The following is a 27,932-nucleotide window of genomic DNA, read 5'->3' on the forward strand; positions in this document are numbered from 1 at the left end:
AACAGCGCAAAAAATGGCGGCTTATATAACATCTTATAGGTCTGGCAACTATTTATAATCGCATACAATCGACGATTTATAAACATATTCTCAACATAATAAAGATGAGAATATGAGCTGTGATGATCATTTGTTATAATTAGGTTATTTTTCAGCACAAAATACTCACAAATCAAATGTATATAAAGACATATTTAATTTGTCGTAATTGAGCTATTTAAAAGTGAAAACCAAATATATATGACACAAGATGATCAGTTTATAATACAGGCAAATGTTTTGGTTGTTGTGACGTTATTTGTACGTTATATAACTTGAAAGACACATTCGTATTACAAACTATCTTATCAGAATGTCCGATGTCTGCAAAGCGAAGGAACCAGCAGAAAAAATAAAAACAAACTGCCTTCAAAAAAAAAAACATAGCATCCACAACCTGAAAAATGTTTTCCAAGTTAAGAAATCAATTAAATTTAAATATCCTTATGATGAAGAAAAACTTAAAATGGATCATGTCCAGCGATATTTGGGACGTTCAATATGCGATTCAAAATTTCTTGTGAAACATTCAATTTCACTCTTCAATAATTTATGGGCCATTATAATAATTAATATAAGAAATACATATCAATCCAAATCGTGCTGTTTTATGAAATTTGCTTCAATTCTCACGGAAAAATAATATGGCTGATTTTTAGTTGAGCTTACAGCGCCGACCGAAAATATTCGAACGATTCAATTATTTTCTCAAACTGTGATATTGATCTGCTCACATTGCTCACACTTCAAATTGTTGCTCAAATTTGTAATATCTTATGTTAAGAATGTGCAATTCATTAAATTGAATCTTCATTTTTAATCAAATTAATCTAGTTAATATGATTGATTTGCAGCTTCGAACTAAATTGATGCAAACTCTCGACAGGTACTGTAATCTAGATTATTTAGTTAGCAAAATGTGAAATGTTTGTTTGTTTTGATTCAGAAATATGTTGAAATAACGTTGTAAGTTTACCTTAAGAGCATCTCAACTACAGGTTTTTGATAATCTTATAATAACGTTCAAAATACATCTTGGGAACCTATTTTCAACATACTCCTTAAAAATTCGTTTGTTTTTGTTTTTCGGTAATAGTAATAACACCCAAATAACTTAAATATAGCTTCTTACTTAGTGCATAGATTTTCGTCTGTCAAACGTCAAACATCGGTTTACGAATGTCAACATTGTAAAATTTGCAGTAATGTTGACGAACATAACTCGTGCAGTAGTTTTTTTTTATTCAGATAGATTCATCGATTTGAGGCGTATTCAACTACAATTATTTTAGCCCCCACAGAGGAAAAAGGTGCTTTATCTCAATATTCATCATTGGGATATGTTTCGTGCTACAAGATAATTTGAAATTATATTGATTCCGGTGAAAAACAGATGCCCGTTGTAGACAACATGCTCGGGACTGTGTGATGTGCCAATCACGTTGCTAAAATCGTCAGGAAGTGAAACTTTTTAGCGTTTATTTTTCAAGGCAGCTGTAGCAAAATTTGTAAATGACATCTCTAAAGCATCCAAGCCTAGTAGAAGAGGTAAGTGAAGTTGGCAGAATTTGTGTTCACCCTGAAAAAAATACTTATTTTGTCTATACGCTGTACTCTCTGTGACCACATCTCTTTCACTTTTGAGGCTTATCGTTTTTTGTTATTTTGAAAAGCAATCGAATTAGGAGTACAATACGCTAGCAATTTCGTTGCATTACGATTTTCTCAACAGGATTTGAAAATAGCGTTTTCAACCCACCTTCAATAGTCGAATGACACCTAAATGGCACACAAGATTAATCGAAGATGAAGAATTTATTGATGTTTGAACCTTGTATAAAAAAAAAGAACATTTGAAACACATTATTACAACTTACGTTTTGTTACTCCGATACATACAATATAAATCCTTATAAAGTTATATGCATGTCTGTAAAGCGTTAAATTAATCAGGTCAGGTTGTCATCTTAAGATTTAGTGTTTTGAGGTGATGTGTTTTTCGGTAGCTATTTTATAACTTTTATATAACTTAAGATGTTATGAATTCACCATTTTAACTCTTATATGACAAGATCTGCTATCTGGTATTCGAAGAGATGTTTTCGGTGTTACTTGGGTCTACTATAGTATCGGTCTTTGGTGAAGTTCATCAAAAGTGTTGAGTTTGAAACACTTCGGACTCGCATTACCGATAGCACAACTAGTGTGCATCTTTCCCTTCAGAGCAAAGATACATTTAAGCCCCAGGACCTGACAGCAATCAAGCTGATCACAAGGTTGTGCCTTTGCCCAGGGAATGATTAAACTATGATTTTCAACTTTTAAGACCCCCTCATTCAAGGGGTTGTACACATATTGCGTAAGTTATTGAGGAAAGGAATAAAATCCACCAATATATGCGAGAATTTCAAAAGCTCTTTTCTAAGATTATAAAATGAAGGGTGATTATTCAGTCATCAACTCTCCATAACACGTTAGTGAAGGGACCATAGGATGCTTCATTTATATGAACTGTTGATAAAGCGTTCAGAAAATATCGCAGAAGTTAGAGTATGAAGCAATGGAAGGTGTCGAAGCAGCGTACAGGATTTTTTCAAACATGAGAATATCCCTTAATCTTCGAAACACTATAACTTTCATTCCCCTAGATGGAACATTTTCAATTTATTCAAAGGATGCTACGAAACCTTACCTGGTCTTTTGCGTTCATATCGCTTTTAGGCCCACCGTGATTATATGACCTAAAATCATTGGAACATAGTGTCGACAGACAAACATAATGAGATGGGCGTTCGGGGCAATAAAAGGTGTCAATTATTTCAGTTGTCGACTCAATTGAAACGACTTGTATAACTTTTTTTATTTCGTAAGTGCAACAGGGTGGGGTAGGTCATACAGTGCAATAAATCGAATGATTAAGAGTTACATTGAAACGGGAAATGAAAGTTTGCGCATTCCTAATATTTAATTATTAAATAACGATAATGAAACATGAACTCAAATTTATTTCAAATAAATAATAATCTACATTTTTGTAAATGCGGATGAAATTTTCAGCGTACAACACCCGCGTTGGCTACGTCTATGGGACTAGACTTATATTGGGTTCCGCGTGGTATTTCGAAGCTCCAATTGCTTGGTACATGGCGGATAGACAGTCTATCGGTCCTTGTTGATCTGACTGATGAGATTGTTAACGGCACGATGGATCCGGAGCAGCAGCAGGAAACCCAGATTCAGACCAATGAAGGCCACGTAGCTACCGATGCCTTCGTAGATGAAACGCGGTGCGAAGATCTTCCACACCATCAGATGGCGGCAGTGCAAAGTGCATGCAAACATGGCACAGAATATCTAGAATAAGGAAGAAAACATGATTAGACTATTACTGCTTACTAGCAATACTAGTAGTTTAGAATAAAGTAGAATAAAAGAAAACTATTTCTGAAAAACGTTGGATAATGAGTTATTTCGCAACTGATTGCAGCTCAAATCAACTGCGAAATGAATCATTGAGCAACTCAAATGAGTTGCGTAATCCACTTAAGGTACACATGTGAAAGTAGAGAAGAGCCCGCTGGGAATTTTAAATGGTAAGTGTGCTAATTGCTAGGGATTTTATTTTTCATGGAATGGGTCAAACCCCCTCTAGATTTTCGATCAAGTTTCGCTAATGCATAGTATCTCTATTTACCACAATGGATTATACACTGTTTTCAGATGCAGGCACAAATCGTTTAGTGATGATTGACGCATTGCAAAATGGTGTGTTCTAGTATTGACCACCCCATTTTTAAATAAAAAACAGTTTTTGCACAGGTAAAGCAAAGTGGGGCCGTTACGCCACCTGAAGCAAACGTAAGTAACATACGTGTAAAACATCACGTACGCTCTGATTTATGAACCTAGCTACCACTGCTCTACCTTACATACTCAGGTAATATGGGTAGGCGGGGCAAATACAAGGGCGGTATGTGACACTATTCGGGTAGATTTCAAGATACACTTTTTATTCAAAGTTGATTCAAACTTCAATTATCAGACTAAACGGATCGACTCAGTCAGCCTCTTCTGAACCTGGTTGAGAAAGCGGTACTGTTTTGTAAAATATAGTAGAATCTGTACTGAAAAAAAAAAATTTTTGGCCCAATTTCTGATATATTTACTAGGCTAGGTAGAAACTTTCAACAGGTACTATTTAAGGTAATTCTGTAGATTGAACAATGAATGTGCTTCTGAACCCAAATAACCATGTTGCTCAAGCTGCAATTTATGCATTTAAATAGTGTGTATACAGCTAGCATCTTTTTACAATCACAATCAAAGTTGATTTAAAGCGGGAAAAGCAAACGAATAACGTAGAAAACATAAGTTTATAATGGACTTTCTTCTTCTTCTTGGCATTAACGTCCCCACTGGGACAGAGCCGGCTACTCAGCTTAGTTTTCTTATGAGCACTTTTACAGTTATTGACTGAAAGCTTTCATTGCCAAAGTTGCCATTTTCGCAATCGTATATCGTGTGGCAGGTACGATTATCACGGACATTTTACTGGCCAATCAATTTATCACTGCTTTCGATCGGGAATGATCTTAACCAATAGCTTAAGCTTGGTCACGTTTCGATATCCATTTTGATCACTGTTCACGAAAGTGGAAAGTGAATGTTCTTCATGGAGTTTTATAACATTATCAGGAAGGACACAAGCCCAAACGACACTAACCCGAATGCCACGTGCCCAAAAATGAAGAACTATTCGTCCTCTTAGTGCTACAACTAGGGGAAGTCCGGGCGGTTTCGCCAATGGGATGGAATGAGCACTCCTTTAAAACTGCAAAAAATCTTGAAATTTCATCTAAAATAACATGCAACCCCAAAGCTGCCAAAGAAATGGAGCAAAAGGCGTGTTATAAATGAGTGTTTAAAACTTAAAGAAAAATAAATAAATGATGTTAGAAAAAACCGCCCATATCGTCCTGAATGGCATTTTCAAATTTCATTTTATTAAATGATTATGTTCGACTATTGAAATGTCCTTTAAAATTTATTCACGGAGTGTTTCTAAATACTAATAACTTTCAAGTGTAGTGGAAAAATATTTGTTTTTTTTTTTATAATATATGAGATAATTTTACAACTAAAATTTGGGAGCTTCACATTACCCAATCGGTAAAAAAATGTGGGCCTGTGAAGTAGCCATTTTGTTTTAGTGCAAAGTGAACACGTGCAGAAAAGTCGTGACCCAGCTATTTGGAATTTTTCCGGAAGTGTTAAATTCAACAAAAATGGAGAAAATTAGTATCCCGAAGTTAACGAAAAATAATGACGATTCGTGGAAGTTTGAAGTCGAGTTTCTGTTAGTGAGAGAAGGACTTAGGAAGTATGTCTCGCCGAAAGTGGTTGCTTAGGGTTCGAACGTCGCGGAACTGGCTGCCTGGTACGAGGAACGAGGCGACTAGAGAGCACGTGCGACGATCGGTTTATTGCTGACAAAAAGTCAACACGGGCACATCCGGAATACGAATTCCGCGAAAGCAGTGTGGGACAATTTGGAAAAGCAGCACCAGAAGAAGACGCTTACGACCAAAGTACATTTGCTCAAGCGAATCTGCGACATGGAGTACCACGACCGGGACAGCATCGAAGAACACCTAATGGAGTTTGAGGATTTGTTTCGAGAAGCTGGCTAATGCTGGAACAAAGCTAGATGAAGATCTCCAGGTGGTTCTAGTCAAGCAAGGTATCTAGAAAAAAAAACCTTGATTCTAGTGTTTCGAAGTTTGCCTAGTTCGTTCGATGCCTTGACGACGACGCTAGAGAACCGAGCCGATGATGGGTTGACGTTGCATCTTGTGAAAGGGAAGATAATTAACGACGTGCACAAGCGTCGCGATCCTTTGGTAGTGGATTTGGTTGTGGCCATTTCCCAAGAAAGTGAGGAGTAAGTCGTAAGCGGTATTGGATTTGATCCATAGCAAATTGTGTGTGTGTCGGAAACCGTGGATGCTATCCGAGATTTCGTGCGTCTGATGAAAACGCTGTTTGGTAGACCTCCGAAGATTATCAGGTCGGATCAAGAAGGAGAATATCACAGCGCAGATTTGGCTAAGTTTCTCAAGCAGGAAGGTATCCAGCAACAGTTTACGACAGCATACACGCCACAGCAGAACAGCGTTGCCGAGCGAAGAAATCGTTCGCTGGTAGAGATGGCACAGTGTATGATTATAGATTCTGGGTCGCATTATCGTTACTGGGCCCATAACCTATTGGAAAGGTAAAATAGCAGAGGGAACAGTAAAACACGTCTGTACAGATCGAGGCAAAACACTTGAATGAGCTTTATTCATTTAGTTTCCTTTCATTCGTATATGTGCTCCATACACAGTCAGCTCTTTGTACACTCAATTGGCGCGCAATGCTTGGCACAGGGCAGCCATCAAAAAATAATATTTGAGGCCCGTCTTGCACAAAACTGTGTACAGTCCCCTTTGCACCGACTCTGTGCTGCACGAATGGCCTCTATTCGATTCTGTGCGCTCGGCACCCTTTTTTGAGCGGAGCAAGTTTAGCGTGTAGAGTCATTACTATTCAAACTACGATTTAGCACTACGATCAAGAAAGTTACAAGAAAAAAAAAACACTTCGATCCATTCTTCTGCACTCGCTGTCATTATAAACACTTTTAGCATGCATGTGTGAAGAACTAGGCAATAGTGTTTATCTTCAGAGATGTGATTGCAAAATGTATTATGATCATTATTAAACTAGTAGGGCTCATATAATTATAATTTGTATCTTTAACAAAACTATCACAATCACTTCCAATGCAATTTTCAAATTTTCATCATCATACATTTTTTCAAACATCATTATTAGCACTCACTAATTTTATAACAACGAGTGTAACGCAAAGTTTCACCAAACACACATTCTTATGTTGCGTTATAAAACGATTGAACACACGTTGGCTTCGTAACTTAACCACCATTACTGATTAGTACAAAGAATGCTACAGCTCGTGTAAACGAACTGAACCATCAACAACCAGCACTGGTTTATAAGTTGTTACCACCACTAGTTGTGAAACCAAGTATGCCATGCTTTGGGTGCGCAACCAAGATGACAGCGAAAAGCAGAAATGAAGATCATTCAGTTACGAGCCTTCAATCAAGATAGACTTATCTCAATAAACAGTTAGAAATTTACCACCTCGTTTCACTCGTAACATAAGTAACTACTGAGCTCTGGCGGTCCCTCCGTTCATATTAACAGTTCCTCCGCCTGAATGAAGCCGTTTCATGATAGATCATGAACCCTGTGAGGTGTGCCAAAGTATTGGGAAGGTGATATGTTTCACAGACGGGTATTATTATGGTGCACCTTCTACTTTGGCACCGTCAAACCCTGTGTTCTTGACCAGGGAGCTATTCTTTAAGGGCCAAGTTAGAACCAAAATCTCACTCACAGGCGTTCACTTGATTTTGTAAGTATGGTTGTGCTCACGCACAGCAATAAATCATTTTTCGAACTGATGATATGGCTGATATTGATTTCGTTTTCACATGTTAAATAATGTTAGAAATCTCTCCCGCCCTTCTTCAAAAGTGTTATATTATTTGATGGTAATGCATAAGTTTATTGTTATATTGCTGGAGGCAGAGGCGTCGCGTCCGCTTGTGCAACATGTGCACTGCACAGGTGGCAATTCGTTTATCCAAACCACCTACAATATGTACTGCTTTTATAATAACTCTTCCAACAAAATTTATCATATTTCATGTTTTTTCTATTGCTGATAGGTTGCAACACAATTTTCACCTATCAATTATTAAATTTTTGCTAAGCAAATGAAATGCAATAGCTGGTTCATGCGATCTGATACCTAAGTTTCCTAACGCGCTTCGCGCGATGTATGCTCCGCAACATTTTGTTCCATGCTACACTTTGCTGCTGTGACGCTGGAAACCAACGCGTGCACTCTCATCGGTAAATGCGCTGCCTTGTATCGTACACGCAATCCTGCATATGTGGTAGAAAGCTTTTTGAACTACAAATCTGGACAAACATTTCAAAAGGGCACATCGACATTGTTAAACATTAGCTTTGCAATACGCTGCTGAGCCCAATTCAACTCGATGACGCTCACCAATACCACTATCAGGAAGAGCTAACGCCAATCTTTCTGATAGTGGTGTTAGATTGCGTGGGCGGGCTAAGAAGGGCTCAACAGCAACGTTTCTAAAAAAAGGCTCAAGATCTCTTGGGCCCTTTTCAAATGTTTGTCCAGAAATGCCAATGTGTGCCGAAGCGTCAACTCCGTCCGGTGCACAGTTTTGCTACATCAACAAATTTGATCAGTTCGAGCGTGCGGATGGCGAGACAAGAGAGAAATCAGTCCACGGGAGAGATCCATTTTACTTGCTCTCACGCTTGTGGTGTGAAGTGCAAGCGTGATTTTTCTGGCGGCTGGCGGTAGGAAGTTTTTGCTAGTTGGCTTGGCACTCAGTACTCACGCTGTTGCTTGTTGTTGTTTACTGGTTAAAACCCGCGCTGATAACATTCAGCATTAGCACGGTGGTACTGACGGTGGCCAATCAGATGACAACCAGAAAACTAACTCAAGAGCGGTCGCGTCCTTCGTCAACCCCAGCATCTTCACGCTTCTAGTATGTTTTAAAAGCATATTCCATGATGCGTGCACTAAGTAAGGTAAGGAGGGGCAATATGATCTTACGGGGTAATATGAGCCACCTATCATTTGAACTTAAAAACCCAATTTTGATCCTGATAACTTCAGAACCTCTTAAAGTATACTTCAATTAGCCATCAACGTAAAAACCGTGTGAAAATATGATTTTGTACTTCATGAAAATCTAAAGCGTTGATGCTACTACTTAAATGATTTTAGATGTATAAATAAGCTTTGTATAAAGTTTTGTTTATTGTTTCTAATTAAATAAACAGAAGAAGTAGGGCGAATAGAAACAAAGCGACCTATAGTTAGGAATGCTACTATTATGTAATCACAATCTTCAAAAAAAAAAAACCTGAAATATTTTTGTTTGATAGAAAAAAAGTATGGTCAATTTTCAAAATAAAAATTTTACTATATTTCTCATACAAAGCAAGAAAAAAAAATAAAATCTGAAGTATGTTTGATAGCTCAAACATTTTTTTGAGTATCTTATTTATTTATTTATTTTTTTCACATTTGAAATGTGAAAACACATTTTCACTTTTCTTCGAGATGCACTTAAAAAGTGTTTATTTTTTAATTGAAATGAAAAAAAAAATACTGAACAGTAATTCTATTCGTCAGTGCTGCTGAAATCGTTACTGATTACCCGCATAATTAGAATTATTTTTATGTTCAAATTTACAATTTGCCCATAATCATGAAAAAATAGTAAAATAGAAAAACTATTGGTGTAATTGATAAATCAAACTCAACAACCCGAATTGCATATGTTATCTTGAACGTTTTCAAACAACTGTAAAATTAGAAGAAAATTATATTTGAACACACATTTTTATTAAAAATAGTTTGAATCCAAGGTATACCTAATAATGACAAAAATAAAATGATGCTAATTTAGAAGTGCACAGGTTGACAATGAGGCCACGCGACGCCTCTGGCTGGAGGCAATGCAAGTTCAACCTATCCTTGAATGGAACTAGACAATAGTTCGAAAAATGTCAGATGAAAATGTTAACTGATACATGATGACTTGTGCAGGTGTCAACCTTGGAAACCTTACTCCGCATTGTATAAAAGATTAAAATATATCACCCACTATTACATTGTACTACTCACCCGAATGCCTTGAATCAACAGCAGCTGACACGCCGTCTTGAAGGCGCTCCCCAAAAACAGCTTCTCGTTCTCGTACAGATTGATCTCGCCCTTGGTCACATCGAAATCGATCGCCTTCGCGTTTGCTTGCTCCCCGTTTTCTTCCCGTTCTTCGTCCTCCAGCTTATTGACCGTAACGCTGCGGTACTCCACGGTCCCGGCGTCCGTTTTCCGCGAGCTTTTGGCATTTCGTTTTGTGTTGGATGATTTCTGGTAGATTTTTTGGGCTAACGAGGGCCACATGGTGTACACGCAAAACGGGGTGAAGATGATCAGTGGGAAAAGGACGCACAAAAGGAATGTCACGGAGAAGGTGTTGAGGAGGACCAGTGCTGCGGAAATGACATTGTTGTTGTCGTAGTACCAAGTGCGGCCTACGAAGGCCGCGTTCCAATCGATTTGCGACATGGTCGGTTGGTGGGACGTGGCGTAGAATCCGAACTGCATGAGGATGATCCAGGCGAGGAGGGTCGTGAAGGAAGGCTGCAAGCAGGACAGGAGATTGGTTGAGCTCTCGTACTGCAGAATGGAGGTGATGATCCCGTAGCTTATGGTGACGACGAGGGTCAGTATTAGACCGGCTGTTCCGTTGGCGCCAAGGAGGAGGGCCAGCAATATTACTACGAAAACTCCAATGGAGAGGAATACGGACGAGTAGACGGTGGCTAGGCCGCAAACGATCGGGACTTCGTCTGAATCCGAGGGGGTGGATTTGGAGTTGTAGCTGTCGCGAAGCTGCCTGTAGATCTCAGGAGCCGGATTGGTTTGGTCACCGTAAAGGATGTTCATCATTTCCTTCTTTTTCGGTAGGATGAAGATCATGAGTGGTCGGATCAGGATGGTAACGATTTGTATCAGCAGAAGGATGTAAACTGTCCACGCAAATGCATCCACGTGAATCTGAGGGACACCTTTGGTGTTGTTCATGGCCAAGGTGAAGTGTCCGCAAGCACAAATCGCACCTAACGGTGGTCCATATCGTGCCAAAAGGATATTGAAGGAATTCCCTGTGAGGTTTCCACAAGCTCTAAGGTAGTACCGTGCACAGATGATGTAGCAAACGAGTGCAACAATCGGGACCAGATCAAACTCCGGACCCGTTTTGCGCCTGGCATCTGGAGTTGGAGCCTTTACTAGGTAGTCTGTGCAGTTTCCTTGTTCCTCTCGACAGCGGAAATAATTACTGGAGAAGCGAACCAACGAGATTCCGAACAGTGCAAGCGACAACAGCTTCAGGAAGGTCGATTTACGTAACGTGGGCCATCGGAAACGTACTACCTTGAAGTGGCTGTTCTTTTGAACGTTGTACATGGCGAGCAGGAAGAATCCAATCAGCACGTAGGACAATATTTTCTGTTCCTGAATGATGAAGCTGTTGGAGAAGAACACGCAGGTTGTGAACGCGAAGGAGATTCTGGTGACAAAGTTCTTCTTGTGGTTGTATTGGCTGATGTTTTCGGTGATGTTTGCCCAGTTTTGGATAATCAGGAAGAACAGTATTCCGATGGAGGCAATGGATGCGAAGAAAATCGTGCCATGCTCAGCCGAGGACATGTTGAAATCCCGGTGGAAGAAGTATCCGGACGCTCCTGCCATGAAGCTCAGTACGAGAATGTAATAGATTACTTGTCCGTTGAATATCTGTCCTAGTTGATGAGCAGTGGAGTTGGCAATCAAGATAAACGTGGCAAAGCAAGTCAGGAATGTTACCAGAAGACCGTGTGAGATCATTTGTGCATCGAACTTGACCCAGATTTCGCGACAACTCTCCAAGATGTCCTTCAGGTAGAGGCGAAGATCTTTGGAGAAACTTTGGAAGGCTGCCTCCGTATACACCGTGTTGACTCGTTGAGTAAGCATGAGGAATTTATTCTCGAAATCATCCAGCTGATCTACCGTGAATGTTCCCTTGTTGGATTCGGCGTATTGTTGGAAGTAATTCTGGATCTGTCGGGCATTTTGCCATAAATGTAGCATTGCCGATTGGTACTTCAAAAACGTATCAATTCTGGTGTCCGGAAGTAGCTGGAAGTTGATTTGTCCTAAATTTGAGTAAGGAATGGGAACCCCAAGTAAAGAGGAAAGCAGTGGAACCAAATCAATCTGTTGAATGGCCGTTTTGTGCTCATCGTACTCTTGCGGCAACAGCGGGGTCCCTTTCGAGTACATGAAGAACAAGGCGTCGACTTCGTCCAAGGACTCTCCTCCGTGATCACCTGTTTGTGTCATACCATGGTCACCCACGACAATCAAGGTCGTTTGGTCATCCATCTGCTCCGTGATATTTCTTATGACTGCGTCCATTTCTCCCAACTTCCTTGCCATCTCATCATGTAGAGGTCCATAGCGGTGTCCACAGTGATCCACCCCCAGAAAGTGTCCGATGATGACATCCCAATCTTTTTTGGTAATTTCGCGCGGGAGATAGTTTTCAATAGCCCTATCCACCGTATCCAAATCGTGAATGTTAAAACTAGGGTAGTCGTATTTCCGCTTGAATCTTCCTGGAAACAGTTCTGTCCACGTGCTGTCACCCAAGAAAACTGCCGTCTTATTATTCCTGACCCACTGGTCCACCACATTGTCCTCGTTGATCTCCGGAGAGGCAAAGTTCGACCCAATATCGATAAACGTGGGCAAGCTTCCGGTCGTCATGCCCTTCAATCGTTGAAGTGTGGTCGTGGGTGGATCAGCCACAAACTTCACCTTACGAGTGTGATCCGGAAAGCGATTCTTCAACTCCGTCATTATCGGCAGCTTGTTCTGATAGGGTAGAGGGTGCTTCAAATCCGGATCGAACGTCCCAAAGTCGTACCGAAGGGCATCGATCACCAACAGAATAACTTTGCTTTTCTGCGGAAGGCAAATGTTCGCAGACTTGTTCACGTCTCGCAGGATGGAAGCCACCTTCTCCGAACCATTGCAGGTTTCCTGTAAGAAAAGATACTCCTTTAAGTTACGAACTCTACTCAATATTAAGGCTGGTAGCGACCGGGTGTCTTAAAATTAAGAACTTTGTTTTGGACTTTATTTGTGTGAATTTCAACTCATCCGGCTAGTTCTTCATTCAGCTTGAAAATAGAAACTGTTTCTAAAGTTGCTTTCATGCTTGAAAAAATAAAATAAAATTAGACTAAATGTTATTCGAAAAAGAGACTAATAAGGATTATAATAGGGACCATATAGGAAACAAAAGATATTTTTTGTATAATTTCTTTTTGGAAAAGTTTTTACAGGTATTACGTTGAAAATTTCTACAGAAATCCATTTATTGATTGTTGAACGGTGTTGAATTGCTACCAGCCCTACAATCTTCCAGGAAATAACCCTACCTTATAATCCTTATCATTTTCACATCGGTAGTCTTCATATCTCGTACAGGTGTTGAAATCGGTTTGGGAAATTCGTGTCAACAGGAATCCCTTGGAAAACAGATGAATACCGGCTGCAAAAAGTAGCGACAGCCACACCAGCACGAACACAAAGTTCCACGATTTCATCAACGCCATTCTGGGATTCTCACCGAACTTTCGAAATCTCTCCTGATATCCTATAAAATCAGCTCCAGACGTTCCATCAGAAGAACACTCGCTGGAATTTAGGGCGACAGATTACACAACTTCCACACTCTGCAGCAGACGCTCCTCTCTTTGCTGCAGTAATTGAGGTACCATAAAACTGTCGCTAGCCCGAGATTAGGACATCGTCGTCACTGCACGCTACCTACACTTTTCACACAGCACAGGAGTGATAATTTAAAGTTAATTAAGATAAAACGACAGAAAGACTGCCCCAAATTCGACTGAGTAAAGCGATCTGCAGAGTAAACGCTAGCGCTAATGTTTTGATTGCGCGCACTGACAGTTAATTTGACAAACAGCTGATGCATCGGGAGATGGATTCTGCTGCACGAAATGCAGACCGGGAAACCCAGTACGGCAGGTTAGGCTAACTATAGTCTAAATTTAGTCTAATTCGTTAGATTGTTAGCCTAAATTTTTTTCTAACGTTAGGCTAAATTTAGTCTAAAATTAGACAGATCTGACACAGTTTTGTTAGATATGCTGCAAGTTCGAAACGATCAGTTAGACTAAATTTAGACTAACGTTAGCCTAACGTTAGACAAAATTATGTATGGGCTGTTAGATGGATTTTATGCTGCTTGTGCATATCCCAGCTGTCATCCCAGCATCCCAAGAAATCCAAGCTGTCACCGTCCACCAGCGGCGCTGCTGTAGCAGCGGTGATAGAAAAGCAAAACAGTTGTCAAACACGAACTGGATTTTGATATTCTTTTAAAAAACTAAAATTTGACTTAATTTCAATGTTTTTGTATAAGGAGAATTGTGCAGACTTGTAGTAAACGGAAAGTTTTACAAAATGGTAAGTAATTCTATCCAATTTGCAATTCGTATGTCAGAAAAAATGAAATATTGAGGAAAGTAAACAACACTTTCTTCGCTACAGAACTGCTGTGTAATCCCGGGATGCGGGAACAAGTTCCAGCTGTACCGGGTGCCCAACTCCGGAAATAATCGCTTCCGGCAATGGAAGAAGGTCGCGCCTGTTTTTGGAACTGGATCCGAGCGGATTTGCTCTCACCATTTCATCGAAACGGACTTCGTGGAAAGTGAGTGTTTTCTGCAGCACAGTGAACATACTGTTGAATTTATGTATTTATTTGAACAATAATAGATATCCGGAAGAAGCTGAAGAGCACTGCAATCCCCTCCATCAACTTGCCGGCGGAAAGGTTGAAAGCATCAAACAAAATAGGCTGCTGCGTTTTGGGATGCCGCTCCAAAGACATCAAGAATATGGAAAAGTTTCCCTCCATGACATCGAAAGCTTGGCTGAAATGGGCAAACATACTGGGCTGTGCGGAGGCTAATACAGCGGGGTGGAAAATCTGCCAGAAGCACTTCAAGGACGATGCATTTACAACAGGTAGGTCAAATTAATTGACATTGATTGACTAAGGGGTAGCCTGGTTTTCTGTAAGAGATAACGGCCTCCAACGACCTCAACACCTCAGGTGGGCTTTGTGGCCGTGCGGTTAGTGTCGTCAGGCACCAAGCCACATGAAAAATGTTTCCGACTGTGTCGAGCTGGTCCGTTTTCTAGTGTGGTTCTTTCTGTAGAATGATGCATTCCATCACTTCTATTCGGTTAATGAATGTCTTACCTTAAAACTGAAATAGGGAACATTTTTCTATTCTCTGACTTTACCTTCTCACTGAGGCAGAGCCTATTTATCAGTTTAGTGTTCTTATGAGTACTTCTACAATTATTTACATTGTTATTGAACTTTGCTGCCAATTAAACATTATAGGGATTGCTCCGGGAATTCCGCAGACATTCCTACAAAAACTATTCTGACGATCCATCCAGCAATTCTTCTTGATGTTCCTCCAAAAAATCTTCTGGAGATTCATCCAGAAATTACCCTAAGAATTACTCCAGCAATTCATAAAAAAATATATTTTAAGTTTTCCGTGAGAGATTGCTGAAAGCAGGACTGGTAGCGATTTGATGCTTAAAAATAAATACTTTATAGACCTTAGGGCAACTTCACCGGTGGTCCAAATCACTGGTTGGTTCAAATTTTTTGGACCATGTTAAAAATTGGAGCTTTAACCGGTGTTGCAAATTATATTCCAATTTTATTTTATATCAGTTTTCTGGTCTATTTTTTTGGAACAGGATAACTGCCTGGTCCATTTTTGGTCAGATTTGGAACAAGATTTGAGCTGTTCAAAATCTGATTTGACACACGATTGTTTACTAGTTTGGATTTTTCTCCCTGAAACAGCCAAGCTGGGGGGGGAAAGCTTGATAGTCTACGAAGTGAAAAAAAGTGATTTAAGAAGGAATCAATTCTTCGAAAAACAATTCTTTAGGAATCATCAGATTATTTCTCTAGAAAATCCTCCGGGGAAGTCCGCCAAAAGAAATCTCCAGGAGCTCTTCCAGGAATTCTAACGAAGTTCCTTCTATGTGCCTACAAGGATTTTTACCAGGAATTCCTTCTTCGATTTCCTCTGGGGTTTTCTTCCAGACATTCGTCCGGGGATTTGCTGCAAGAATTACGCCGGTGGTTTGCTCCAGGAATCCCTTCGGTTATGTACTTTCTTCAGATATTTCTTCGTGAATTTCGTCCAAATTCCTCCGTCAATTTGCACCAGGAATTCTTCTCAGTATTTCCATTCGAAAATTCTTTTCGGATTTCCACTCCTCCGTGCATTTCCTTCAGGGATTCCGTCGGGAATTTTCTCCAAGAATACCTCCGTAGATTTCCTCTAAAAATCCCTCTGAGGATTTCCTTCAGGAATTTCTCCGAGGATTTTTTCCAGGAATTTCTCTGTGGATTTATACAGGAATTCTTTCGGAAATTTCAGGCATTTTTTGCGGAAATCGCTTCGGGAACTTTTTTCAGAGAATTCATCCGAGAATATTTATAGGGATTTACAGCAAGAATGTTTTCGGGGATTTATTCAGAGAATTTATTCGGAGATCTTACCAGGAGTATTTGTGAATTTACACCAGGAGTTCCTCCGGAAATTTGCTCCGGGGATTTTCTCCAGAAATTCATTCGGAGATTTTTTCCAAGAACTCTTCTGGTTATTTCCTCCATGTGGATTTCCAATAGCAATTCCTCGAAGGATTTTGTCCAAGAATTCTTCTGGGGATTTCGTCTGTAAATTCATAAGGGAATTCCGCCGAGGATTTTCTCCAGAAACTATTTCAGAATGTTTTCGGGGATTTATTCAGAGAATTTATTCGGAGATCCCACCAGGAGTGTTTGTGAATTTACACCAGGAATTCCTCCGGAAATTTGCTCCGGGGATTTTCTCCAGAAATTCCTTCGGAGATTTTTTCCAAGAACTCTTCTGGTGATTTCCTCCATGTGGATTTCCAATAGCAATTCCTCGAAGGATTTTGTCCAAGAACTCTTCTGGGAATTTCGTCTGTAAATTCCTTTGGGAATTCCTCCGAGGATTTTCTCCAGAAATTATTTCAGAGAATTTACCTGGAGATTTTTTGCAGAAAATTCTCTGAAGATTTGCGACAAGAATTTCAGCGAACATTTCCTCCAGAAGTTCCTCCAAGAATCTCTTCAAGGTTTTTATCCGGGGACATTCTCCAGAAATTTCTCCAGCGATATCCCCCAAGAACTCCTCCGAGGATTTTCTCAGGAGATTTCCAATAGCAATTTCTCCGGGGATTTTATCCAGGAATTCCTCAGGGGGTTACGTTCAGATATTTCTGCATGATTTTTTCTAAGAATTCATACGGGGATTTCCAGGGACTTTCCCTGGTGATTTGCATCAGGGGTTTCGTCCAGAAATTCCTCCAAGAATTTCTTCGAGGAATTCCTTCGGGGATTTCATTATGAGGCTCCAGAAAATAATCCGGGGATTTTTTCAGCGAATTCACCCGTGGATTTACTTTGGGAATTTCTCCGGGGATTTTCTTCAGAAATTCTTTCGAAGATATTTTCCAAGAATTCCTCCGGGGATTTCCCCCAAAAAATCCCCGGAGATTTCCAATATAAATTCCTCTGAGGATTTCATTGAAAAAACGAGAAAGTCCTCCGGGAATTTGCTCCAGGAATTCTAGCGGTGAATTCTTTCAAGCTTGCCTGTTAAGATTTGCACCAGGGTTTTCTCCAGAAATTCATCCAGGAATTTCTCATGAGATTTCGACTAGAATTTCTTACATAAAATTTATGCGGAGTTTTCTTACAGCAATTCCTACGGGATTCCCTCTAAGAGTTCCTCTGGGCATTTGCCCCAAAAATTCCTCCGGGGATTTCACGCAGGATTTCCTCTTGAGATTTTCACCAGGAATTTCTCCAGAAATGCTTCCGGAGATTTCCTTCTGGGATTTCCCATGAGATTTCCACCAGGAATTTTGAGGTTTTCTTACAAAAAATCTCCGGGATCCCCTCCAGGAATTTCACCGAGGAATTGCTCCATGAATTCATCCGGGGTATTCTTCAGGAATTCCTCTGAAGATTTCCACCAGGAATTTCTCCAGATATTTTTCCAGGATTTTCTCATGGGATTTCCACCACGGATTGCCTCCAGAAATTTTCGCAGAAGTTTATTACAGCAATTCCTTCGGAGATTTTCCAGGAATTCCTCCAAGCTCTTTCAGGAATTTCTTCGGAGATCCTCCCAGATTATTTTCAGAGTTCCAGGATTCTCTCCATGATTCCATCAGGAATTTCTCCGGAGATTCTCTAAAAATCCTTCGGCAATTACTTGCAGTCCGTGCAGGAATTTCTTTGAAAGTCCTCTAAGAATATAATCAGAGTTACTGTTGGAATTTCGGAGTGCGTTCGGGAAGATTTCTTCCGGGAATTCTTTAAGAGCTCCACCATATTTCCTCCAGGATTCCTCCTTTTTTTCAGATTTTCTCCAAGAATTTTTCAGAATTCTAGTAATACCATGGAAATCTTACTAAGAATTCTTCACGATTTTCTTCGAAAAAGTCCCTACATTTCCTCCGGAAGTTCCTCCAATATATTCCTCCACAGTTTTTCGTGTAATTCCTTCAAAGTTCCTCTAGGATTTTTTTAAGTTCTTCTAGAAATTCTTCCTGATTTCCTTTGACAATATCTTTGGATTTTAACTAGAAATTTCTCTAGAGTTCCTCAAACGTTTGCTCTAGATTTCATCCAGTAATTCCTAACTTTCCAGGGGAATTACTTCCCGGTTTCCATCGGGGATTCCTTCGAATATCTTCCATAGTTTTTCCAGAAATTTCTCCGCAGATCCTCAAGCAATAAACCCGGAATTCTTCCAGAAACGCCTCCGGATTTCTTTCAGAAACGCCCTAGGAATTCTTTCAATATTCCTCCGGAAAATCCTTCGGAGTTCCTCCCGGGAGTTCTGTCGGAGCTTCACCGATAATCCTTTCTGAGTTGCTCCAGAAATTCCTTCGGAGTTCTTTCAGAAATTATTCTGATTTTTGTCTAGCATTTCCTCCAGAGCTTCACAGGGAAACGCTTTGGATTTCCTTCACAGTTGCTTTTGGTTTTTTTCGTAGTTTTTTTTTTCAGAAATTCCTCTACGGTTCTACCAGGATTTTTCCCGGATTTCCCTGAAGAGTTCCTCCGTAATTCCTCCACAAATTCCTACGGTGTTCCTCCAGACTTCCTCTGGTAAATCCTCAAGAGCTCTGCCAGGAATTGTTCCAGAGTTACTCCGACCATACCCCTAAGAATTTCTTCGGAATTCCTTCAAGATTTACTTCGAAGTTTCAGTAATAATTTTTTTCCAGGAATTCCTTCGTTGTTCCTTTAAAAGTTCCTCCAGGAATTCTTTCAAAACTTTTGCCGAGTTCCTCCAGGAATTCCTTTGAATATGCTCTAGAAATTTCTGCAGAGTTCTTCCGGGATGTTCTCCATAGTTTCTTTAGGATTTTTTTCTGGATTAAAAAAAAAACTATCCCGCACATCCTTCGGAGTTCCACACAAATTTTTGAAGGTCCTGCAAGCATTTCTTCAGAACTCCACATAGATTTTCTTCGGAGTTCCCTTGGGAATTCCTTCAAATATCCTCCGGAAATTGTTTTTGAGCTCCACCGGCAATTCAAATTTGTTCCTCCGGGGATTTTCTCAAGAACTTCCTCTAGAGAACTCTTCCAGGGCATTCCTCTAGGAATTCCTCCGGAGATTTCCTGAAAGAATTCCTCCGGAGATTTTTTCAATATATTCCGGGGATTTCGTATAGGAATCCTTCTGCAGATGTCAATAATAACAATCTTCGGAGATTTCCCTCAGGATTTGCTCCGGAAATTCCCTTCTGGAATATTCGGAGATTTTCTCCCTATGGGGATTTATAATATGTAGCAGTTCCTCCAAGGATTTGCTCTAGAAACTCCTCTGGCGATTTGCTTCAGGAATCCCTCCGGGTATTCCCCCAAGAACTCTTCCGGGGATTTTCTCTTCAGGAATTCCTTCGGCGCTTTGTTTCAGGAATTCCTCCGGAGATTTCCTCCAGGAATGTCTCAGAGGATTTCCAACAGCAGTTCCTCTGGGATTTCGTTCAGAAATTCTTCGAGGGATCACCTCCAGAAATTGCCCCGGAGATTTCTTCAAGTAGCACCTCCAGGAATTCCTCCAGAAATTGTTCCGGAGTTTTCCTCCAGAAATTCCTTTGGAAATTTTTCCGAAAAAATCCTCCGGTGATTTTCTTCAGGAATTTCTTCAGGGACTTCCTCCAAAAATTCCTCCGGGGATTTTCTCCAGCAATAATTGGGATTTTCAACAACAATTTCTCCGCGGATTTCGTTCAGAAATTAATTAAGAAATTCCTCCGTGGATTTTCTCCATAAATTCTATCGGAGAATTTTTCAGATATTTTTTCTGTAAATTTCCTCCATAAAATTTTTGGGGATTTGCACCAGGAATATCTCCGGAGATTTCCTCCAGAAATTCATCCGGTAATTTCGAGGATGTCTTCTGGGATAGCCCCGAAGAACTCCGGGGTTTTCTCAACGGATTCCTCAGGAATTTCCCAATAGCAATTCCTCCGGGTATTTCCTCCAGGATTTTCTCCAGAAAGTTATCCCGATATTTCTTCAGAAATTCCTCCGAGGATTTGTTCCAGAAATTCATTCGGGATATTCTCTAAGGATTCGCTCCAGGAATTCATCCGTGGATTTCCCACAGGACTTGTTGTGGGATTTTTTTTTTAGAAAATCCTCTGGGATTTCCTCATAGAATTTCTCCGGAGATATGCTCCAGGCATTCATTCGAGGATTTCCTCCAGGAATTGCTCTGACGATTTTCTTCAGAAATTCTTGCGGGAATTCTCTACAGGAATTAATCCGGGGATTTCTTCCAAGAACTCCTCTTAAGGTTTTCACAAGGATTTCCTTCGGGCCGAGGATTTCCTTCAGGAATTTCCTCCAGAAATGCCTCCGGAGAAATTCCTCCTTTTTTACAAGAATTCCTCCGGGAATTCTTTTGGAGCACCACTAGGAATTCCTTCGCGTTTCCTCCATAGTTCCCCATTGTTTTTTTTCGGAATCTTTGCAGGAATTCTCCAGAGATTCTTCGGAAATGCTCTGGAGTTCCACTAGGAATTTTTCTGGAGCTACTTCGAGAAATGCCCTACATTCCCTCTGAGATTTCCTCCAGAGCTCCTCAGGAAGTGTCTCAAAAGTTTCTCCGGGAATTCCTTTAGACTTCCTCCAGAGTTTCTCGTTAAATTCTTCCGAAGTTCCTCCAGGATTTTTTTTAAGTCCTTCCGAAATTCTTCCGGATTTCCTCCGGCATTTTCTGATTTCATCCAGCAAAGCTTCCTCCGGATTTTCACCGGATTTTTTTCAAAAGTTATTCCAGAAAATCGTTTGGAGTTCCTCTAGCGATTCCTCTGGATTTCATCCAGTAATTCCTGAAAAGTTTTTCCGGAGGTCCATCGGGAATTCCTTTGAATTTCCTCCTTAGTAGTAGTTCCTCTAAAAACACCTCCGGTGTTCTTCCAGAAACCCATCCGGAGTTACTCCAGCAACACCTCCGGAGTTCCTCCAGGAATTGCTCCGTAGTTTCTACGGGATTTCATTTGAAGATTCTCTAGGAATTAATCCAGAGTTCCTCCAGGAATTCCTTCAGTGTTCCTTCGAGAATTCCTTCGTAGTTTCAGTGGTAATTCTACCTGATTTGCTCCAGAAGTTCATCCGAATTTCAACCAGATTTTTTTCTGGATTTTAACCCCTCTACCGTCAGCTTCGTTTTTCACCGCTAAAAAAAATTCAAATCACGATAACTTTTTTGTTTCTCGATATTTTTGCACCATTTTTTCGCAAGCCCTCAAAAAACTCTTCTAGTTAAAAAATATGTGTCGATATTATTAATTGATCATCTGGATCCGTAGATATTCCAATATTCCTTGGGGGACGGACGCTTAGCCATAACCAACGTAAATATCTCAGGCTACAAATTTTTTATCGTATTCGGATATTCACTCCACGGAATTATATATTAATGCGAGTATGTTGTGAAAAAATGAAGCAATTTGGTGCAGCCGTCTTTGAGTAATGAGCATTTATGTTTCTGGTACCACGCTGGACAAATAAAGATCTTGAAAACTCTAAAAAACCTCATATCGTAATTTTTAGATTTCTCCAAGAATACTGAACCGATTTGTATGATTTTTTCAGAGTAGCTCCTTATTACCTGGCATTGTATAGTACACATTTTATTTTTTTGATAAATTGACCAAAAACAAAATGGCCGCCAAAGACATTTTGTATGGAGAATGTCGGTCCCCCAAGGAATATCGGAATATCTTCAAAACTAGATCACCAATGATTAATATCGACACGGATTCTTAAACTAGAAGAGTTTTTTGAGATGTTGTGAAAAAATGGTGCAAAAATATCGAGAAACAAAAAAGTTATCGCGATTTGAATATTTTTTAGCGGTAAAAAATGAAGCTGCCGGTAGAGGGGTTAACCAGCTATCCTCCGGAGTTCCTCCAGAGCTCCACCTGGAATTCCTTTGGATTTCCTTCATAGATCCTTTTGGAATTATTCCGCAGTTCTTTCAGAAATTCAACCAAAAAATTTTCTGAAATTCTCTCATGAATTCCTCAGCAGATCCTTCAGAAATTCTTCCGGAGTTCCTTCAGAAATTTCTCCGGAGTACCTTCAGCAATTCATCCGGAATTCCTCCAGGAATTATTTAAGAGTTCGTCCAGGAAATCTTTTAGAGTGCCTTCAAGAATTTCTTCAGAGTTGGTTCGGGCATTCCTTCAGACTTATTCCTGGAAATCTTCCAGAGCTCCGCCGGGAATTCCTTCAGAGTAACTTCGTTACTCCAGGCATTCCTCCTCTTCAGAGTTCCTCCAGGATTCGCTTCCTAATTTCTCCAGAAATTCTTTCGGAATTTTTTCGGAGTTTCTCTAGGAATTCCTTTGTCGTTTCTATAGAAATTTCTTCAAGATTTTTTTCAAAATATTTGCCGGGAATTCCTTCATGGATCCTCCAGATATTCTTTGGTTCCCCCTGAAATTTCTCGGAGTATTTCCAAGAATTCCTTTAGAGATCCTCCAGAAATTTCTCCAGAGTTCCACCGGAATTTTCTCCATAGTTCCTTTAGGAATTTCTTCAAAGTTTCTCTAGAAAATATTCCGCAGTTCCTCTAGCATATCTTTCGGTGTTTCTCCAGTAATTCTTTTGGAGGTCCTACAATTTCTTCAGAGATCCTCATGAAATTTCTTCGGAGTTCCTCCAGAAATTCCTTCAGATTTTCTCCGGAAATGACTTTGGAGTTCCACCGGGAATTCCTTCGGATATCCGCCAACATTTGGAGTTCCTCCAGGAATTCTTCAGAGTTCCTTCAGTAATTTCTCGGAAATCCTCCGGAGTTCCTCTAGGAATTCTTCTAGAGTTACTCTGGGAATTCCCCTTGATTTTCTCCGAGAAATCCTCCAGAGTTCCTCCGTGAATTTCTCAAGAGTTTCTCCTAGAATTTCACCAGAGTTTTTCCTGGAATTCCTCCAGAGTTCCTCCAGCAATTCTTCGGAAGTTCCACTGGGAATCGTTACAAAGTTCTTCCATGAATTCTCGCGGAACATTACTAAAGGACCTATGTACAAATGAGAGATTCTCTCCTCTCTCGTTCTCTTTTGATGATAACAGTGGAATACTAAAGATTTTGGGAAGTTTTTCACTATAGAACGAAAGTCAATTTCCTTGACTAGCGTTTCATACAAAAAAAGCAACAGAAGAGATTAATGTGACTCAGTTATTAATGAAAGAGAAAGTAAACAAAGAGAGCCTCTCAATGTTAGATAGGTCCTTTAGTAATGTTACGCGAGAATTCTTCTAGAGTTCCTCACGTTATTCCTCTGGATTTGATCCAGCAATTCATCGGTAGTTCCTTTGAAGCGCTACCGGAAAATCTTTCGGCTATCCTCCATAGCTTCTCCACGAATTTCATCGGAGTTTCTTAAGCAACTACCTTGGAGTTCTGTCTGGAACGCCTCCGGAGTTCCTCTACCGATTCCTTCAGAGTTCCTCTAGAATTTTTTGCAGTTATTTTCCAGGAATTACTTCAGAGTTCATTCGGAGTGCCACTGGTAATTCCCAAAGATTTTATTCATGGTTCCTGTAGGAATTTCTCAGGAGAGTCCCCCAGATAATTTCTCCAAACATTACTTTAAAAATTCCTCCAGTCGTTGCTCCTAGGTTTCTTTCAACCATTGTTTCTGGGATTCCTTTAGAAATTCCCCCAAGAATTCTTGTAGAAATTTTTCTAATCATGTCACAGAAAATTCAGAAATTCCATCGAAACATACGTAATGAATTGGTGTCAAGATTTTTTATGGAAATTTAAGGCAATATTATTATTCGTTTGTCCAGAGTCCATTCAAGAGCTCCTTCCGAAATTTATTTTTAATTATTCTTAGATGCACAGTGCGTTCAACAAACATTATTGAATTGTGTGATCAATTCATAACTTTCAATAGAATTTTTCCAGGATGTCATTCAAAAAAGTGTTAAAGATTTTGTTTCCAACATTTTCAATGACATAAGTCTAAGCGCATAAATGGTCTCCCAAACAATCAATTTATCGTACGAATTCATTTAAAATTTTGAAATGCATGCATTAGAATGTTTTGGACAACTTAAGCTTAAACCATATATAATTTTCAATAAAATAGCAAGCTTTTAAAAATATGTTTTTTTTTTTATATTTTCAGTTACATCACGATACTTGAAGAACAGTGCTGTTCCCACTAAGAAACTGAAAAGGCCCGTGAAGATAGTGGAAATTCATCGCAGACAGATCAAACAGATTCCCACTGAACAGTGTCTGCTGGACCATGACTATGTGAAAGAAGATGTACGGCCAAAAAGCAACAGAATGTGTTCTGTTTACGGCTGCACTACAAAAACGAGCAAAGGCGTATTTCTTCATAAATTTCCGAAAGAGAGGATCAAGATGACCGCTTGGGTGCATGCCATAAAATCAGGAAAAAAACCGACAAAAAATTCTTTTGTCTGCAGTCAACATTTTCACGATAGTGACTATAACACTGGTAATTATCGTTTCCCATTATAAGGAAGACAACAATATTTCCTTCTGTGTATCCCATCTGCAGTTCAATTATTGTATTGTAATCTCAATTAACTTGGACAAGTTAGAAAAATATTGACCACAAACACCTTTACCACAGACCAACAGTTGAGCAGTTCGAATAACTGCTAAAAATAGATGTTAAAAAGAACGTACTTAATAATTTAGTGCTGGAAAATAGGCCATTCCATGACATATTGGCGTGATGAAATACAGCCTTATACAAAAAATAGTTATCATCAAAAATGGAATCAAAAATTATTTGTAACGATCGTTCACGTGATTGGCAATACACTTAACTTGTGAATAAAGTTATGCGATACCAGAAAACAATACTTCGTAATAATTCAAAATATCCTTCTCATTTATCGCTCATTTCTATTTACGAAAAGATTTCATGTGAAAAATGAATTGTTTTTTTTTTCAGGAACAATCATTGATCACATTTTTTTATTCTATCATTCCAAACATTGCATTCATTTCTTTTATCTAGGTGTTCTGTGTTATTAGACAACACTATCATCCTAATTTGGTAAAACAAATTTAGAATTTTATTAACATTTTGTTAACAACATATTACATTTCATTTGCCGTAGCAGTTCAGATTTTTTTCAGATTGATTTCACCTGCTTATAAGAGAAAAAAAAACACGTTTTCAATTTGCTTAACCTAACTTAACCTAAATGTATAATATCGTGGCAATAGGAGATTGTAACGATTTTTGCCTGAATTTATTTATTAATTTACTTGATCATTGATCACATATTGAACAAAATTTTTCTGGATAGAGTAGAAGGAGGGATCAAGTAGATGTTATGTCATTTTCATAGGGGGATTGACATATTTGTGACGAATTGCTACGATGGAAGAAGGGGGTAGAACATTATCTCAAATATACGGCGTCATTTATGGACGGTCATTTTTGTCCAAGAGCCATAATAATTTTCATACGAGATACATAATATACACAATATACATAGCGTATGAACACATTTTTTCTTATTTATTCAACAGGGTCGAATATACTGAGAAAATCTGCAGTACCATCCCAAAACATTCCTCTGACATTTTCCCAAGAAGTTCAGATACGCACTGATGATCCTTACAAGCGAATCGTTAAATCTTTCCGAAAACCAAAAGATAGTCTGAACTCCTACGAAACTCTAGAAGTATCCGGAAATTCATCGCTGGAAATTACAATGCAATCAACCGAGGTTTCACAATCTGACCGTTCTGGATTCTGTGCTGTAAACGCTGCACAGTGGGACAAAACTGAAAATTGACGGTCAAAACCTCTTAGAGGCGTTTTAGCCCATAGGTGTCTTCGGGACATTGTTTTGAATTAGCATCCCGAGTAATAATAAAAAATAATATTTATATTAGACTAAATAAGGCACCCGAGCAAAAATATTTTTTTTGAAAAAAAATTTTTTGGGCGGTCATACTTCAGCAAAGTTTTAGTTCTTTTTATTTTCAACAGGTTTGCTGAACATACTTGATTTTTTTGACTTCGTTTTCACGGTTGAATTTTTAAATTTAACCTATTTTACCATAAAAATCAGTTTTTGACCATTTCTATGCTCAATGTGCAATTTACGAACATGACATGTTCTACAACATTTTATATATTACAAAAATACACAAATTTGCTGAATATACCAAAGCTGTGAAATCTTCACATTTCAAGATATAATGAAATTATGTTAAAATTTATATAATTTTCGACCATTTTTCTAAGCAAGTTTCTTCTGAATCGGCACTTTTCAGCAGCCATATTTAGTATACTTTGATGCCTTATTATATCAGTTAAAGCCCCATGGCAACAGAATGATCGGGTCTCACAGGGCTTATTGATTTCAACCATTTTTTTTTGACGAGCTTGGAATTTTGATCTTAAATAGTTTTTTGACCTTTTGTATACTCACAGTGCAATACTCTGTATTAGTTATATCATAAAATAACATATTAGAAAACACCTTTAACATACTAAAACTGCTCAATTTTAGCATCAAATCGTAGTTGTCGACGATAATTTGGCTTCGGTCACAATGCGTGAAAAACTTAAGAACAAATAATAATATGGTCGGTGTTCAAACAGACTAAACCAAGTGTTTTTATTGATTTTAGGAAAACGCCAGGCATTCAAAATATCAAAACATTTGCATTATTTGTTATGATGATGGAACTTATCTTTTTATGATACGTCTGTATCAAAATACCATCAGAAAAATCAAAAATCGTGTTACCAACATATCTCTATGACACCAAAATATCATCTGGTCAACGGGCAGCAGCAACAGCAGCGGCGACGACGAGATCCGGGAATTATCACGGCCGTGTGGAGGCAATAGGACGGAAGACGAAACGCAAGACGCAAACGCAAACGAAGACGCAACACTTTTCCACTTAAAATTAACGCCAACAATGGTTCCGGTGATGGCAGCTGACAAAACGACGCGGAACTTTTATTTCTCCGACCGACGCACGCGACTTTTTTTTACAAACTGATGCGGCAAAGATAGCTGCAGGTTTTGTCCGCACTGTTTTCTCAACCGTCAACAATGTGCGAAAAAATCGAACATGCAGCATAAATTCGGGTTTATGATTTATGCTCTTCGATTTTTTTAGGTGGGCAACATATCTAACAAATGTCTAACAATGGCAACCGCCTAACTTCTTCCGTCCTGGGAAAATACGGCTCTAAAGTAAAGATATTACACTGAAATGAACTTTATTGTGGAAATTTGGAACACGGGAATCGACGGCAAGCTCTATCGATTTCAAATAGACCATAAGTAAAACACACTGATTCCGTGTTGAGTGATGATCTATGCACCCATATATCGTATCCGGAAAGCTCAACCTTCCTTCGCAACACGTCCGTTGCTCTCAATAATAACCGATAAACTGATTTCAGCTTTCTTTGAAGGATCGCTGCTTGGT

At 39.3% G+C, this 27,932-nt stretch overlaps 2 protein-coding genes and 1 long non-coding RNA gene across 3 annotated transcripts; 2 read left to right on the forward strand and 1 right to left on the reverse strand.

Moving 5' to 3' along the window:
• The first annotated feature begins 1,139 nt into the window (after positions 1 to 1,139).
• On the forward strand, positions 1,140 to 3,270 carry LOC110675680. Its single transcript, XR_002499706.1, has 2 exons — positions 1,140 to 1,587; positions 3,097 to 3,270. It is a non-coding gene; the product is annotated as an uncharacterized LOC110675680 (long non-coding RNA).
• LOC5574826 (GPI ethanolamine phosphate transferase 3) lies at positions 2,854 to 13,752 on the reverse strand. Its single transcript, XM_021841319.1, has 3 exons — positions 13,225 to 13,752; positions 9,854 to 12,823; positions 2,854 to 3,393 (listed from the first exon to the last, which is right to left on the reverse strand). Exons 1-3 carry the CDS (start codon positions 13,399 to 13,401, stop codon positions 3,199 to 3,201), a joined length of 3,342 nt encoding a protein of 1,113 aa, XP_021697011.1. The 5' UTR covers positions 13,402 to 13,752; the 3' UTR covers positions 2,854 to 3,198.
• A 178-nt stretch (positions 13,753 to 13,930) lies between these two features.
• Positions 13,931 to 26,272, forward strand: LOC110677010. The gene is made up of 5 exons (XM_021847343.1): positions 13,931 to 14,275; positions 14,360 to 14,522; positions 14,588 to 14,839; positions 24,613 to 24,951; positions 26,004 to 26,272. The coding sequence occupies exons 1-5, from the start codon at positions 14,273 to 14,275 to the stop codon at positions 26,270 to 26,272; spliced, it is 1,026 nt and encodes a 341-aa protein (XP_021703035.1). The 5' UTR covers positions 13,931 to 14,272.
• Positions 26,273 to 27,932: the final 1,660 nt, after the last annotated feature.

This window comes from Aedes aegypti, chromosome 2 (genome assembly GCF_002204515.2).
Source record: "Aedes aegypti strain LVP_AGWG chromosome 2, AaegL5.0 Primary Assembly, whole genome shotgun sequence".
NCBI classification, from domain to species: Eukaryota; Metazoa; Arthropoda; class Insecta; order Diptera; family Culicidae; genus Aedes; species Aedes aegypti.

Excerpts from the sequence above, each read along its gene's own strand:
- LOC5574826 (XM_021841319.1), bottom strand. The coding sequence starts at position 13,401 with ATGGCGTTGATGAAATCGTGGAACTTTGTGTTCGTGCTGGTGTGGCTG. Across the intron at positions 12,824-13,224 it reads AAAATGATAAGGATTATAAG|GAAACCTGCAATGGTTCGGA; the intron begins GTAGGGTTATTT and ends CTTTTCTTACAG. Across the intron at positions 3,394-9,853 it reads TGTTGATTCAAGGCATTCGG|ATATTCTGTGCCATGTTTGC; the intron begins GTGAGTAGTACA and ends TCCTTATTCTAG.
- LOC110677010 (XM_021847343.1), top strand. Across the intron at positions 14,523-14,587 it reads CGAAACGGACTTCGTGGAAA|ATATCCGGAAGAAGCTGAAG; the intron begins GTGAGTGTTTTC and ends GAACAATAATAG. Across the intron at positions 24,952-26,003 it reads CGATAGTGACTATAACACTG|GGTCGAATATACTGAGAAAA; the intron begins GTAATTATCGTT and ends TTTATTCAACAG.